General features: G+C 34.0%; 1 protein-coding gene across 3 annotated transcripts in view; it reads left to right on the top strand.

The window, feature by feature from the left end:
• Nucleotides 1-6911, top strand: part of LOC125025612 (serine/threonine-protein kinase ULK2-like) — a 25623-nt gene extending 18712 nt beyond the window's left edge. For all 3 annotated transcript variants that reach the window (XM_047613638.1, XM_047613639.1, XM_047613640.1), the window contains 6 exons: nt 124-387; nt 601-830; nt 987-1122; nt 1321-1497; nt 1721-1863; nt 2064-6911. In XM_047613638.1, coding sequence (XP_047469594.1) covers nt 124-387; nt 601-830; nt 987-1122; nt 1321-1497; nt 1721-1863; nt 2064-2279 — 1166 coding nt within the window. In that variant the 3' untranslated portion in view covers nt 2280-6911. The remainder of the gene's footprint in view (nt 1-123; nt 388-600; nt 831-986; nt 1123-1320; nt 1498-1720; nt 1864-2063) is intronic.
• The last annotated feature ends 8089 nt before the right edge of the window (nt 6912-15000 follow it).

Below are 15000 nucleotides of genomic sequence, written 5' to 3'. Positions count from 1 at the left end.
AATGTGGAGGCTTTTGCTATTTTATCCCTTTTTTTTTTTTTTTTTTTCCTTTGTGACTATACTAATTTTAAGCACTTGAGTAAATGTTTGTTGTGTGGTAATAGTAGCTTTGTCATGCTGCAGGTAACAACCAGGTGGTCCCAGGTGGGCGCCTCACTCCCACCAACTCTCCTTTGCGCCAGTCTGGACGACGTACACCTCCCCACTTGCCTCCCCAAATGTTCTCAGCTCCCCCTGTGCTGCCCCCCATCCTGGGCTCTCCCACAAAACTAGGGCTTGGTCAGGATAACCCTGCTGGCGACATCTGTGGCAACACCACCCTCACTGCCCCGCACCGTGCTATTACACTTCCTGAAATGACCTCTGTATCACGTGACCCCTTTACTGGTCAGTACAGCTTTTTCCTCACCTTTTTTTCTTTTGTTTGTCATTACTTTTGATTCTTTTTGTCATTCAGTGTTTGGTTCGCTTTAACTGCGCTTAAAATCATTGTTATTATTTTGTCCTATTAAGTCTTGAAATTTTTTTGAATGAAAACTTTTAACATTAATATTAAAGTTCCAATTCTACACAAAATCTTACCTATTGGTATGCCTTCAGGAGGGTCCCAAGATATGAGTGTAGATGGCAGTGGACTCCAGCGATCCCGCACAGAGTCGCACCTCCTGGAGTGGCAGGCACAGGCACCCAGTCCACCACATCCTGGCAGACAGCTGGTTCAGTATGGTCAGTCTGCACCAGCTTTTCTCTTGCAAGGGACAGCTCAGGCAGAGGGAGATGACACTGTTGCCTTCTATGCTCCACCTTTGCACCAGGAAACCCTTATGGAGGTAATGTTCTGTTTTATAGAAGTTAAAAGGCATTCTCTGTGGAAACAAGTGTACTCATACTAGGTTTGACCAGTAGACAAAAAAGTTATAAAATAAAAACAATAAATAATAATAATTATACTGAACTTGAATTTTATACTGAACTTGAATTTTCAGCGAGAGCACAATGAGACGCTGGCTAAGCTGAACTTCGTTTTGGCCTTGGTTGATTGTATCCTTGAATTGGCTCGCTCTCGAGCAGCACCTATCACTGCCTTACGACAGAATGCAGCTATGAGAGATTCTGTTTCAGGTAAGGGAAACAGATTGTGAAGAGGAGTACATTTAGCTCCTATTTGCCTTGAGATCTGTTACCTTACTGCTAAATGGCACCTTTAATTCCATTACCATTTAAGAACATCCATGTTTATAAATATGAACAAATGTATATTAGTAGACAAATCAACCATTTGTGTTGACCACAAAATCTTTATCTGCCTTCCTTTTCCAGGTTCACCAAAAGACACAGAAGGTTCAGCACTTGCATCACCACCCCCAGAGTGGCAGCGGCGTGCAGAGCAGCTTGTGCTGTATGTCCGGGCTTTGCAACTGCTCTCCTCAGCGCTCACACTTGCAAAACATGAAAAGAGCACAAGTAGACTTCAGCCATCTAATGCCGTAAAGAATGGTGTGTGTTTACATGTGCTGTCATTGATTACATTTTGATTTCTCATTTTTGATGGAAAATAACAGTATTACTCCTGCAAAAGTTTTATGGTAATCAAAGCTTGTTAATTAAACATTTGTTATTATTGTTATTGTTATTATTATTATTAATTTTGCAGAATTTCATAAGTCAGTTATCTTTTGGTACATATTGTGAGGCTAACTTTTGTAAAACCTTTTTGTAGTTGTGGGTGTGCTGAGTGAACGTTTTCGCCAAGCCCTGGGTGTGTGCAAGGAGCTGAATAGTGCTGGAACAATTACTTCAGTAGATCCAAGAACATCTACTGTTACTGCTGATAAACTTATTTATAATTATGCTATTGAAATGGTAAGTTTTTAAATTTGGAATAATGCCATGTGATGATATTTTGGGGTTCAAATAAATTTTGTGAGTGAGTGAGTGAGTGAGTGAGTGAGTGAGTGAGTGAGTGAGTGAGTGAGTGAATGAGTGAGTGTGAGAGAGAGAATTTTTTACTGAATTATAATATTGTACATATTAGTAATACACTAAATATAATTTTTTTTCAGTGTCAAAGTGCTGCCTTGGACGAACTGTTTGGAAAGCCTGAGGAGTGTTTCCGCCGCTATCAGACTGCACAAATTCTCCTCCACGCCTTGGCTCAGCAAGTGGCTCACGAGTCTGACCGCTCACTACTGACACGCTACAAACAGGCCGTGGAAAGACGATTATTTCTCCTTCATGAACAAGGTGTAGTTCATGCGTACACCACAAATGAAGCGTAGGCACAGGAGAAAGGTTAAGAGAAGTGGTGTGCGTATGCCCTAATTAATTATTAAGAAATGGTTAATTTCTTTTTTGAGTTTAGAACTGGGACTTTGTATTTCAATACAAATGTTTGAATTACCTTTTTTTTTTTTGTTTAAGAGGAATTAACCCATAAAGTTGAAGTTCATAGCATTTTCTAGAAATGGATTGGGGAAGTGGAACAGAGGTGATCAGACATTCATTCATTGTGATCATAGACCATTAAAAGGCTTCATACTTACCATGCTCAATCTTATTGGTGATGAATATTTGGAAGACACACTAAAATCCAATTGAAGCTCACTGTCAGGGTGAAGGAATTTTATTGTTGATATTTTCTTATGATTGGGTTACAGTTATGACCATCCTCCCTAACTGATTATCATTAAAAAATAAGAATGCAAGCATTAGAGGGTGGGCATAAGGTTTATCCTATTACCCCCCCTCACACACACACACACACACACACACACACACACACCCCTCTCTATCCTCCCCTCACACAAACCTCCCCTCCCTTCCTACACACATGTACATACATATGTTCCCACCTATTCATTCATACCTTAATAGTTTTTCATTTGGAATATGAGAGCATGCTCTGATCTCCACTTTGGTATAGTGTGCACATATATAAACTGAAATTTGTATTTTAGTTTGTCTACATTTCACTGTCTCAATCACCGAGCATATCACATGCCAATGTTGGAGGCAAGTGTGGAAGAAATCTTGAGATTCGAACAGCAATGTGACCCTAGAAGAAGACAAAAAAGTCAGAGCATCCAGAAATGTGATCTTCCTTTGTGGTCTGTCAGATTTTCAAAATAGTATTTTTTTCACCTTTTTTTTTTTTCTACTTCGCTTGGAATGAAAATGTTTGTAAAAGAAGGTAGTAAATAGGGCAGTGCAACTAATCATGCCTCATGTAATTAGCAATGTTCTATGTGCTTTATATATATATACACACATATATACATATATGAATATTACTCCTCAAGCAAGCTCTGGTTGGAGATGTTATACATGTTTTTATTAACAACCAATTCCTCTGTGTTTGTAGCCTTGTTCTAAACAGCAGTTATCGGCCTGAGAAGATCATGGTACAAATTTTTTTCCCCATAGCAACACATTACTACCAAAAAATTTGTGGACCTCCCTAGTGTTTGTTCAAGTAGCATGCAGAACTGTTCGTCAATCATTTATAAATTGGGAACGTACTTCTTACAGCATGGTCAATTCAGTATTTACAGTTGCTTGTTGAGAATAATGTTTTGTGGAGTAATTGATGTGTGGGAGATTATAGGGCACATTATAACTGGTTTTCAAGGGAACAGTCATTCTGTATGGATGCCATCTTCTGGTAATGCTTCACTGTTACAGCATACGTAGCACAGACAGTCAGTAGATATACTTTTTTTTTTTTTTTTTTTTTTTTTACAAATATTAAAAAGGAATAAAAAATATGGCAACCAGAGGTTATATGTGGGCAGTGTTTTCCTCTTCAAACATGTGAAATAGTTGAGCAGATAGTGTAGCCATTCACTGTTCTGACATTGGGAAGTGTTGTGTGAATCAAGTGCTTGCAAATAACTTTACAATACTCCTGATATCGTGCTCAGTTTAGTCTGCCATTTTGGGCCAGCCTTATGGCCTGTGTTTGAGTGTTCCATTTTCTCATGGAATTGGAATTATTACCAGAAGTTTGTATTTTTTTTTCTCTTTCATTTGAATTTGGTGATTGTATATATTTTTTATTTCAATTATGCTATTGTTGGTAGAAGTAGCATTGTATACTTATTGATATATGCAAAGAAAGTGGCAGTAAAGGACTTGGCCTTTGCAGTACTTGGTTTGTACTGCTAGCAGAGGTGTAGTTGACTATTTATATTTGTTACAAGCAAAAAAATACAAAATACAAAATAAAAATAATTTCCAGTTTAGTATAGATCGAGAATTTGAAATGCTGTAGAGTATAGTTATGATTTTCTTATGTTTCAAGTAAATTGATTGGAAAGGGGAAAAAAAAAGAAACTATTTTGTTTAGCTTATCTCAATACAGTGTTTTCCTCATTGAGAAGGCATGCAAGTATCCTGACCTTGTCTATACCCGGTTACTCTAATTACTTAACAAACTTCACAATGTTTTGCCTTTTTTCTTTTGTCTTTCATATCTTATAACAATTACTCAGGAAAAAATAGCTTAAGATTTGATTGCCACAAAGTTTTTGTTCTGTGAGTGTGTGTGTGTGTGTTTTTTAAATCAGTTTGTTTCTCCTTTTTGTAGGACTTGCTTGCAGAGCTTGTTTAAGTTTTATTTTTATCTTTTTGTTTACATATGATATGATATGATGATCTTGTATATGAGGGATGTACTTATTCAAAAATGGAACACTAACTTCCCACCTCAACTCAACAGCCTATGCAGTGATAGTCAGTAAGATCCTGCTCAGACTGTAGTTATGTATGACTGTGGAAATTCGAGCCACGTATAATAAACTCCGGCTCAAATTAGGTTTCATGTTATACATTGGGTTTAACCATATTTTTTGTTTGGGTCAGGAAAATGTTTAAGAAAATGTATCTCTGATATTGCATGATTCCATTATATAACTATCTACCACGTTTATGGAGTTATTAAGTAAGGGAAAGCGGTCTTTTACAGTGATACAGTGACTTTTTTTTTTTTATTTCAAAACTTCTGCAAAGCGATGGAAATCATGCCCCTGTGGTTTTCTTTTTTTTTGTCTAGTCGTACAACACGAACCCCGTGGCAGAATAAGCTCCAGTTCAATTGGAATCTTTGAGAAATAATAATCCAGTAAACATGCTGGTCATATTAATAAGGCTTAATAAAATCTCAAATGATAAGTGGTAAATTGGATGCAGGACATTGAGAATATATGAAGATAAATGGAAATGCCTGCAGCTATAGCCATATACACGCATATGACATACATAACTCTTTCACACATACATTCATGCTTACACCCTTACATTATGTATATGTGCATTGATTTGTTTAAAAGTGTGTAAATTACACAGTCAGTATTTTTTTTTTTTCTCTCTCTCTCTAAGGATGTAATCCACTTCTGGTAAGAATATTTTAAGTTTATAATTTGTTTAACACTTTCTAGTCGATTAATTTGCGTGTGGGCATTTTGGGTGGGTATGCATATTTGTCCTGGTGTCATCATCCACTTATAGACACTATAGTTCTGTCAGTCCATATCATAATTCAAGGGATATCTTGTATATCCTTCAAGATCTCGCACTTAGTTCTTAGTCTGTTGTTGACCTTTAAATAAGGAATGTGAGGCAACTGTCAAGAGCCAAGAGTTGTCGTGATAGTGCATTTCTGATAAACAATGCATAGTTAGGTTTCGATAATTTGTTTGGCAGTTCTGTTGGTTATTTGAAGACTGAAGTTTTCTAACATGGCTGAGTTACATATATATATGTGTCATTTCTCATTGGATGTTGAACTTCACAGTTCCTGTTATCATTCTATCATAAACATACTTCTTCATGTGACTGCAGTCTTGGACAAATTCCCATCTCACAAGACAGGCCAATGCCACCATGCTTAATAGATTTATGATTTAAGCAGTGACATTGGCCATTGCCTTGGCGCCTGCCAACCACAGCATCTGTGATCTGTTTGTTTTTACGTTAGTGAGATTTTTTACAAGGTGACTCATTGCATTACTGTAAGAGCTGCAAGAGCGAAATATTGCATAACACTGTGTATAGGAGATACGCATTTCTCATTACAATGCTGCTATGTATGTGTTTATTTCTGTGCTTTTTATTTAATTCTTGAATACATGAGGATAAGTTGGATAGTCAGTGTGATGGCTGACTAATCAGCTAGAGGATGTGAGGATGCAAGTGGTGCATGGGTGAACTCTGCTGGGGCAGCTGATAGTCCCCAGTTCTAGACAGTAGTTGTTTGTTAATACAGAGTTTGACCCAGGCTCTGTAATAGAGTGTTGGCACACTGCAGTATTACAAGACCCTGAAAAGGATATTCTTACAAATTCTGTAAGATTTGAAAAGGATTGGCTTATTTGTGTTTGGTCAAACATGAACTGATATGAAGTCAGCTGTTCCTGTTTTGCCAATTGCAAATTGTGCCTATAATTGTACAGATTATAGTCGAAAAAAAAATCTTATTTTAAAAATTATAAAAAATATCAAAACATTAAAAAAACATAGTATGTTTTACTGCTGTAGTGGCAGGGCATAATGCAGGTCCTGTAATACACTAGATGCCTTTATGTACATGTGAAGCAGATAAAACAGCATTGTGTAGAGTATGGTATGTAAAGTGGGCAGTTTCTTTGTGGTATGACCCTCTCTTTAGTTGCCTCCAGTCATATGCAAACGAACAAATGTTAGCTTGTGACAAGAGTAGATAGGGCTGTTTATTGTTAGAGAGGTTATACTTGTACAGAAATGGCTCCACAACCTGTTTGTGTACATATATGATGATGATACAGGTAACATTATTTACTCTTGCAACTAGTACAATGCCCTGCAAGGGCTGTCATTTTATATTCTTACTATAAACACAATAGAGCAAAAGAAAAGTCAAATAAAAAAGAAAGTCATTACGTGTTTTTATATCCTAAACTTTGGAAAAACAATTGTAAAAATTGAAGTGAAGCTTCACATGATGAAGTTTTACAAGAAAACAAAAGGAAAGAAGTATAGCCAACCTTGCATAAGTAACATGAAAAAGTAAACTCTCATTACAATAACATCTTTGTTTCTTTACAAATGCAAAAGTAAAACACATGGCAGACTGAGTGGTCAAACAACCTTGAAAAAATGCAAAATTATTTGGAACCCTTCATGAAAGCATTTGGGGATTAATTGAAATAGTTGAACAAGAATGGAGGCCTACTCTTCTATAGCATTGTACTTCAGACCATCAAAATTAGTAATATTCAGACATTTATAGTTGACTCTACTTCGACAAATACTAAGGAGATTACAACTGCCAATCAGACAAGTTTTGACAAATTAGTTGAAATGATACAAAGAAGAAAAGTTACTGTCTTATCATTACCATTTTATTCAAAGGCATTATCTACATCAATATCAATATTGTCATTGTTATCAACATTATCACTATTGTAGAAAAGGTATGAATGAGAATGAGTATCTTCACAATATAAGAGATGTATTTGACCGGTTTCAATTATATAATCGAAACCGGCCAAATACATCTCCTGTATTGTGAAGCTATTCATTCTCATTCATACCTTTCCCCCATTTGTCAACATGAATACAGTTCATTATCACTATTTTTATGATCTCAGTCCTTCTGCTATCATTGCCACTATCATTATTATTACTGATGAGTTGAGTATATTCTCATCAACACATAGTACAGGCAGGAAGTAAACATGTATTTTGATATACTGAATCTAAATGAGTGAAAACCTTCAAAATCTCACCATTGGTATTGCCTAACACAATTTACAAGTGAAGAAAAAAATACATTAATGAAAGTATGTACTCTGTCAAGCTGAAGTAGACTTGATATGCACACACAAGATACATACCTTGTATGTTACTGGTCTAAGCTGTTGAAAGATAATCTTACGTACAAAATGAAATTACAATTATTATTTAGAGATGAGTCTTTAACAAGGAAAGTCTATAATAAGTTGACAGTAATGAAATTGTACTACAAAAGAGACTTAATATGCAAAATGGATTACTTTTCGGATATAATCCCATTTGTCTGGCAAAAAGTTATTTTAGAATTGTTATTAATTAAATGACTCCCTTACTCAATGTACAAGGTAGCTTTAGAATTAGGTGAGATTAGATTAGATTTAGAATTAGGTGAGATTAGATTAGATTTAGAAATGGTGATGATAATAATATAACTTCCTAAATGCTTTTCCTACACACAAAATGTTCTTTATGTATGTATGTATGTACGTATAAATTATATCCGAGAATCCTGGTAATAACGTCAGCAATATGATGATGATTACGACGAGGACGATGATAATAAGGAGGATATTATTATCATTATTATTAATAGAAGCAGTAGCAGTAATAGTAATTAGTAGTAGTAATAGTAGTAGTAATAGTAGTAAAAGTAGTAAAAGTAATAGTACTAGTAGTAATAGTAATAGTAGTAGTAGTAGTAGTAGTAGTAGTAGTAATAGTAGTAGTAGTAGTAGTAATAGTAGTAGTAATAATAGTAATAATAGTAATAATAGTAATAGTAGTAGTAGTAGTAATAGTAGTAGTAATAGTAGTAGTAATAGTAGTAATAGTAGTAGTAGTAATAGTAGTAATAGTAGTAATAGTAATAGTAGTAATAGTAGTAGTAGTAATAGTAGTAATAGTAGTAATAGTAATAGTAGTAATAGTAGTAGTAGTAATAGTAGTAGTAGTAATAGTAGTAGTAGTAGTAATAGTAGTAGTAGTAGTAATAGTAGTAGTAGTAGTAGTAATAGTAGTAGTAGTAGTAATAGTAGTAGTAGTAGTAATAGTAGTAGTAGTAGTAATAGTAGTAGTAGTAATAGTAGTAGTAGTAGTAATAGTAGTAGTAGTAGTAATAGTAGTAGTAGTAGTAATAGTAGTAGTAGTAGTAATAGTAGTAGTAGTAGTAATAGTAGTAATAGTAGTAGTAGTAGTAGTAGTAGTAATAGTAGTAGTAGTAGTAGTAGTAGTAATAGTAGTAGTAGTAATAGTAGTAGTAGTAATAGTAGTAGTAGTAATAGTAGTAGTAGTAATAGTAGTAGTAGTAGTAATAGTAGTAGTAGTAATAGTAGTAGTAGTAATAGTAGTAGTAGTAATAGTAGTAGTAGTAGTAATAGTAGTAGTAGTAGTAATAGTAGTAGTAGTAATAGTAGTAGTAGTAATAGTAGTAGTAGTAATAGTAGTAGTAGTAATAGTAGTAGTAGTAGTAGTAGTAGTAATAGTAGTAGTAGTAGTAATAGTAGTAGTAGTAATAGTAGTAGTAGTAATAGTAGTAGTAGTAGTAGTAGTAGTAGTAGTAGTAGTAGTAGTAGTAGTAGTAGTAGTAGTAATAGTAGTAGTAGTAATAGTAGTAGTAGTAGTAGTAGTAATAGTAGTAGTAGTAATAGTAGTAGTAGTAGTAGTAGTAGTAGTAGTAATAGTAGTAGTAGTAATAGTAGTAGTAGTAATAGTAGTAGTAGTAATAGTAGTAGTAGTAATAGTAGTAGTAGTAATAGTAGTAGTAGTAATAGTAGTAGTAGTAATAGTAGTAGTAGTAGTAGTAGTAATAGTAGTAGTAGTAATAGTAGTAGTAGTAATAGTAGTAGTAGTAATAGTAGTAGTAGTAATAGTAGTAGTAGTAATAGTAGTAGTAGTAGTAGTAGTAATAGTAGTAGTAGTAATAGTAGTAGTAGTAATAGTAGTAGTAGTAGTAATAGTAATAGTAATAGTAGTAGTAGTAATAGTAGTAGTAGTAATAGTAGTAGTAGTAATAGTAGTAGTAGTAATAGTAGTAGTAGTAATAGTAGTAGTAGTAATAGTAGTAGTAGTAATAGTAGTAGTAGTAATAGTAGTAGTAGTAATAGTAGTAGTAGTAATAGTAGTAGTAGTAATAGTAGTAGTAGTACTAGTAGTAGTAGTAATAGTAGTAGTAGTAATAGTAGTAGTAGTAATAGTAGTAGTAGTAATAGTTAGTAGTAGTAGTAATAGTAATAGTAATAGTAGTAGTAGTAAGTAGTAATAGTAGTAGTAGTAATAGTAATAGTAGTAGTAATAGTAATAGTAGTAGTAATAGTAATAGTAGTACTAGTAGTAGTAGTAGTAATATTAGTAGTAGTAATAGTAGTAGTAGTAGTAATAGTAGTAGTAGTAATAGTAGTAGTAGTAATAGTAGTAATAGTAGTAATAGTAATAGTAGTAGTAGTAGTAGTAATAGTAATAGTAATAGTAGTAATAGTAGTAATAGTAGTAGTAGTAGTAATAGTAGTATAGTAGTAATAGTAGTAATAGTAGTAATAGTAGTAATAGTAGTAGTAAAAGTCGTAATAGTAGTAGTTATAGTAGTAGTTATAATAATAATAATAGTAATAGTAATAGCAATGGTAATGGTAAAAGTAGTAGTACTAGTAGTGGCAGTAATAGTAGCAACAATAGTAGTAACAGTTATAGTAGTAGTAGTAGTAGTGGCAGTAATAGTAGCAATAATAGTAGTAATAGTAAAAATAGTAGTAGCAGTAATACCAATAATAGTAGTAATAGTAATAATAGTAGTAGTAGTGGCAGTAATAGTAGTAATGGTAATAATAGTAGTAGTAGTAGTAGTAGTGGCAGTAATAGTAGTAATGGTAATAATAGTAGTAGTAGCAGTAATGGTAGCAATAATAGTAGTAATATAAATAATAATAGTAGTAGTAGTGGCAGTAATAGTAGCAATAAAAGTAGTAATAGTAAAAATAGTAGTAGTAGCAGTAATAGTAGCATTAATAGTAGTAATAGTATTAATAGTAGTAGAAGTAATGGCAGTAATAGTAGCAATAATAGTAGTAATAGTAGTAATAGTAGTAATAGTAGCAATAATAGTAGTATTAGTAATAATAGTAGTAGTAGCAGTAACAGTAATACTTGTGTAATATCGCCGGGAAAGCGTGATCCCAAATGCCCTGCCACACTATTTAGTGAGGAGGACATGTCCCCACTTTGATGGAACTAGTTTGGTTCTTGGGTGTTGAGTCAAGTTGTCACATATTCTATACTTTATTACCGCGGGAATATGGTAGCTGGAGTACGGAGGTCAGGCGGGGCAAAGGCGCTCAGGGAGGAGCGTCTTGCCATGCCCGAGATGGCGATTGGGCTTTGGGAGCTTAAGGTGTTGACCGAGCCGATGCTGTGATTCAGTGACCAGCTTTGAGTTTCTGAAGTGATTACAGGTCGTTTTAGTACGATACTGGATGGAACGTCCCTAAATATAAGAACATAGAAGTGTGTCCGTAAGAGTGTCAACGTAGGCTCTCTGTTTGTTGGCTTTCATAAGGTTCCTGTGGTCACATATGTTATACGAGCACAATGTAAAACTAAATCGTGAACATATTGGTAACTAGAGTATCGACACTAATAATGATTACAAAATCAGTGATCTAAATGGTGCAATTTCTAATTAACATTTTGAGTACATATAGTAGTGACAGTAGTACTAATAGTGGTAATAGAAGTAATAGTAGTACGGTAGTAGTAGAATTATCGGTAGTATTAATAATAGTAGTGGTAGTAATAGTAGTAGTAGTAATAATAGTAGTTGCAATAGACTGTAGTAATAGTAAAAGTAGTAGCGGTAATGGTATTGGTAATACTAACGGTAACATTAATAGTAATAGTAAACATGCTGTTCTAAAAATATGCACAAACAGTATTACCACTAATAATAATCACCATCATTCTACATAACGATACCTTCCCTCTCGATTTCCTTTTTTTTTTTTTCCTTTTTTCCGGGGACAACAACCGGCCACAAGGCAGTGAATGCTTTGCTACTAATAAGCTCCGGCCCAAGCATCGGTGGTTTCTTGTAAAATATTATTTTCATGCCAGTGTATGCATGTAGATATACGTGTCGGTTAAGAAGCCAGTAAATTGCGTATATATCAGCTTGCATATTATATTTTATAGAATTCAAGATTTATCGAGATGTAACAAAATATCAAAAGATCGGTGAAGATTAGCACAAGAAACATGGAGTAGGCAAAACAACGTGGATTGAACCTTTTTTTTTACAAGAAAGTAAATAGTTATTTGGAGGAGTATGTATGCCTCTGGAGTTAACGGCTGGCTGTCAGTTTAAATTTAAGTAAGTGGCGTGCTGGCTCCGAAATATAGGGGGTGGGGGGTGGGGGGGGGTTAACGACACCGCCCTGATGAATGAGCATTTAACAGATGTTTGTGGTTTAAATTACTTTAAAATCAATATCTATCCTAGGGGTTATAAATAAATAAATGATGATGAATTATAACGCATGATGAATGAATATGCATGATGATGAATGATAGTGATATGATAATAGTAATAATAATAATGATGATAATTATTGATGATTGATTTGATGATTTGATGATATGATGATACGTTAATATGATGATGATAACAGTAGTAATAGCATGTCAGTCATAGTAATAGATCTAATCATCATCAATATCATTATCACCATCATTATAGTTAGGCTGCAACCTGCATTTATCAAAAGCAAATCATACACGACGTTCACTCAGCGGCTTTATTGGCATTAGGTCACAAACTTCGGACAAACATTGTCTCACAATTAACACAGATACTTCCGATATATAGATGACACCCACAATGATACGCACCTTATTCCTTCGCGTGACGGATCTTATGCTGCCCAGTTCCCGGCCATTGCTAAAAAAAAAAAAAAAAAGGGCACATAGGTTATCATCGTCCGCACGCCCCTCATCCGCAAGGAGGGACGCGACTGGGTATTCGACCGAGCGTGAACGAGAAGCACGTAGCTGCCTGGTACAAAAAAAAGAAAAAAAAAAAGAAAAAAAAAATATATATATATAAATATATATATAACAAATAACCAAAAAAGGAAAAACAAATTATAAAGTTGGTAACAAAAACGCAAGCTCAATGATAACTTTCGAGAACTAACAAGGACTTTATAGTGCCTGACCCTGATACACTAATAGTAATAACAATACTAACAATAAAATTGAATACCAAAACAGCGAATAATAAAAACAACAACAATAACAGGTATTGATGGTGATAAGATTGATGATGATGATACTGGTGATGATGATGATATTGATGATGATAATAATATTGATGATGATGATATTGATGATGATGATGATGATGATGATGATATTGATGATGATATTGATGATGATGATATTGATGATGATGATAATATTGATGATGATATTGATGATGATGATATTGATGATGATGATGATGATGATGATATTGATTATGATATTGAGGATGATGATATTGATGATGATGATAATATTGATGATGATATTGATGATGATGATATTGATGATGATGATGATGATGATATTGAGGATAATGATGATTTTGATAATGATAATATTGATGATGATGATGATGATAATATTGACAACAATAATCATGATAATAACAATGATGATGATAATGATAATAATGATAATAATACCAATAACAATGATAATGATAATACAAATAATGATAATAACACTAATATTAACAATAAAAATAACAACAACAACAACAACAACAATGACGATACTAATAATGATAATAATAATAATATCAAATTAATCATAACAAAAACTCAGTCATCGCAATAAATGAATAAGTTATCACAATAACTATACAATGAAAACATCATCATAATGATGATAATAATAATAATAACAACAAAATGGTGATGATGACAACGCTAATAACAACAATAATAATAATGATAATGATAATAATGACGGTAATAATAATATTAACAAAAGTGAGAACAATAACAATAATGATCATAGAGATAATAATGAAGATAATGACTATAATGATAACATGATAATGCTAATAATAATGATAATAAAAAAATAATACAAAATAATGATAATAATGATAATAATAACAACAACAACAACAAGAGCAGCAACAACAACAGCAATAATATCAACAAAAGAATAATAGTAACAACAATCAGAACAATAAATATAATGATAATGATGATAATATTGGTCTTGGTCTTGATGATGATAATGAAGTAGAGGTCTTTTCTGCCGCGGCTGTGGCAGCAGCAGCAGACTGGCACCACGCTTAATTAACGATTCCGACGGCGAGTGTCCTTCAGGGGGCCCTATCCTCTATGGACTCCTAGCGACTCCGTCTTATAGAGGCGTCATTTGCATGTCTGGAGGGCACTTGTCCTCTGATAATCACTTGCTACTCGTCTGCTACTCCTTAAGTTCCAAGATCCTTCCGAGTTTCCTTTATGACTGAGGAATGATGTCCTACGAGGGTCAATAGTGGAGGCGTTTTTGCTGAATAGGTTGTGGGTAAAACAAGAGAGGAGTGGGACGGAATGAAGATAAAATGGCCCTTTGGGATATTCATGTATTTTCCTTCTTTTCTATTTGTTCTGTTCTTTTCAGGGCTCAGTAGTAAACACCTACAGGAATGTTTTAAAATGGCGTTACCATTGAAAAAAAATGGAAAAAGAAAGAAAAAGGGAAACAAGTTCTATCCATCTCTCCTTGATTTTTATTTACTTATTTCTTTATTTATATATATTATTTACTTCAAAATTTCGGTTTCTGTGCTGTTATTTTTATGTTATCATAAGTTTTCTATTAATACCAAAAAGGGGGGACAGGGACTGAAATTTATATAAAAATTGTGATAAGGTTGATGTTGGAAGAAAAAACAGAAAACTTTCAGAGTGGAATAAGCCTATTAAGTAACGGAAGAGGGAGATGAAGAAAGACGTATGAAGATGGGGTAACACTGAAATGGGCATACAAGAATATTAATGTAGGAGAAAATGAGGAAGACTGACGCACTGGCACAAACGCACGCGTACATTCACCCACACCCATCCATACACATAAACACACCCACCCGCCTACCCATATCCACACCCACCTCCCATACACACCCACCTGCCCGCACCCACCCATCCACACACACACACACCCACACCTACCCACACACAT

This window comes from Penaeus chinensis, chromosome 5 (assembly GCF_019202785.1).
Source record: "Penaeus chinensis breed Huanghai No. 1 chromosome 5, ASM1920278v2, whole genome shotgun sequence".
NCBI lineage: Eukaryota > Metazoa > Arthropoda > Malacostraca > Decapoda > Penaeidae > Penaeus > Penaeus chinensis.
Note: the sequence above shows the minus strand (reverse complement) of the source record. Positions and strands in the feature narration are given on the sequence as shown.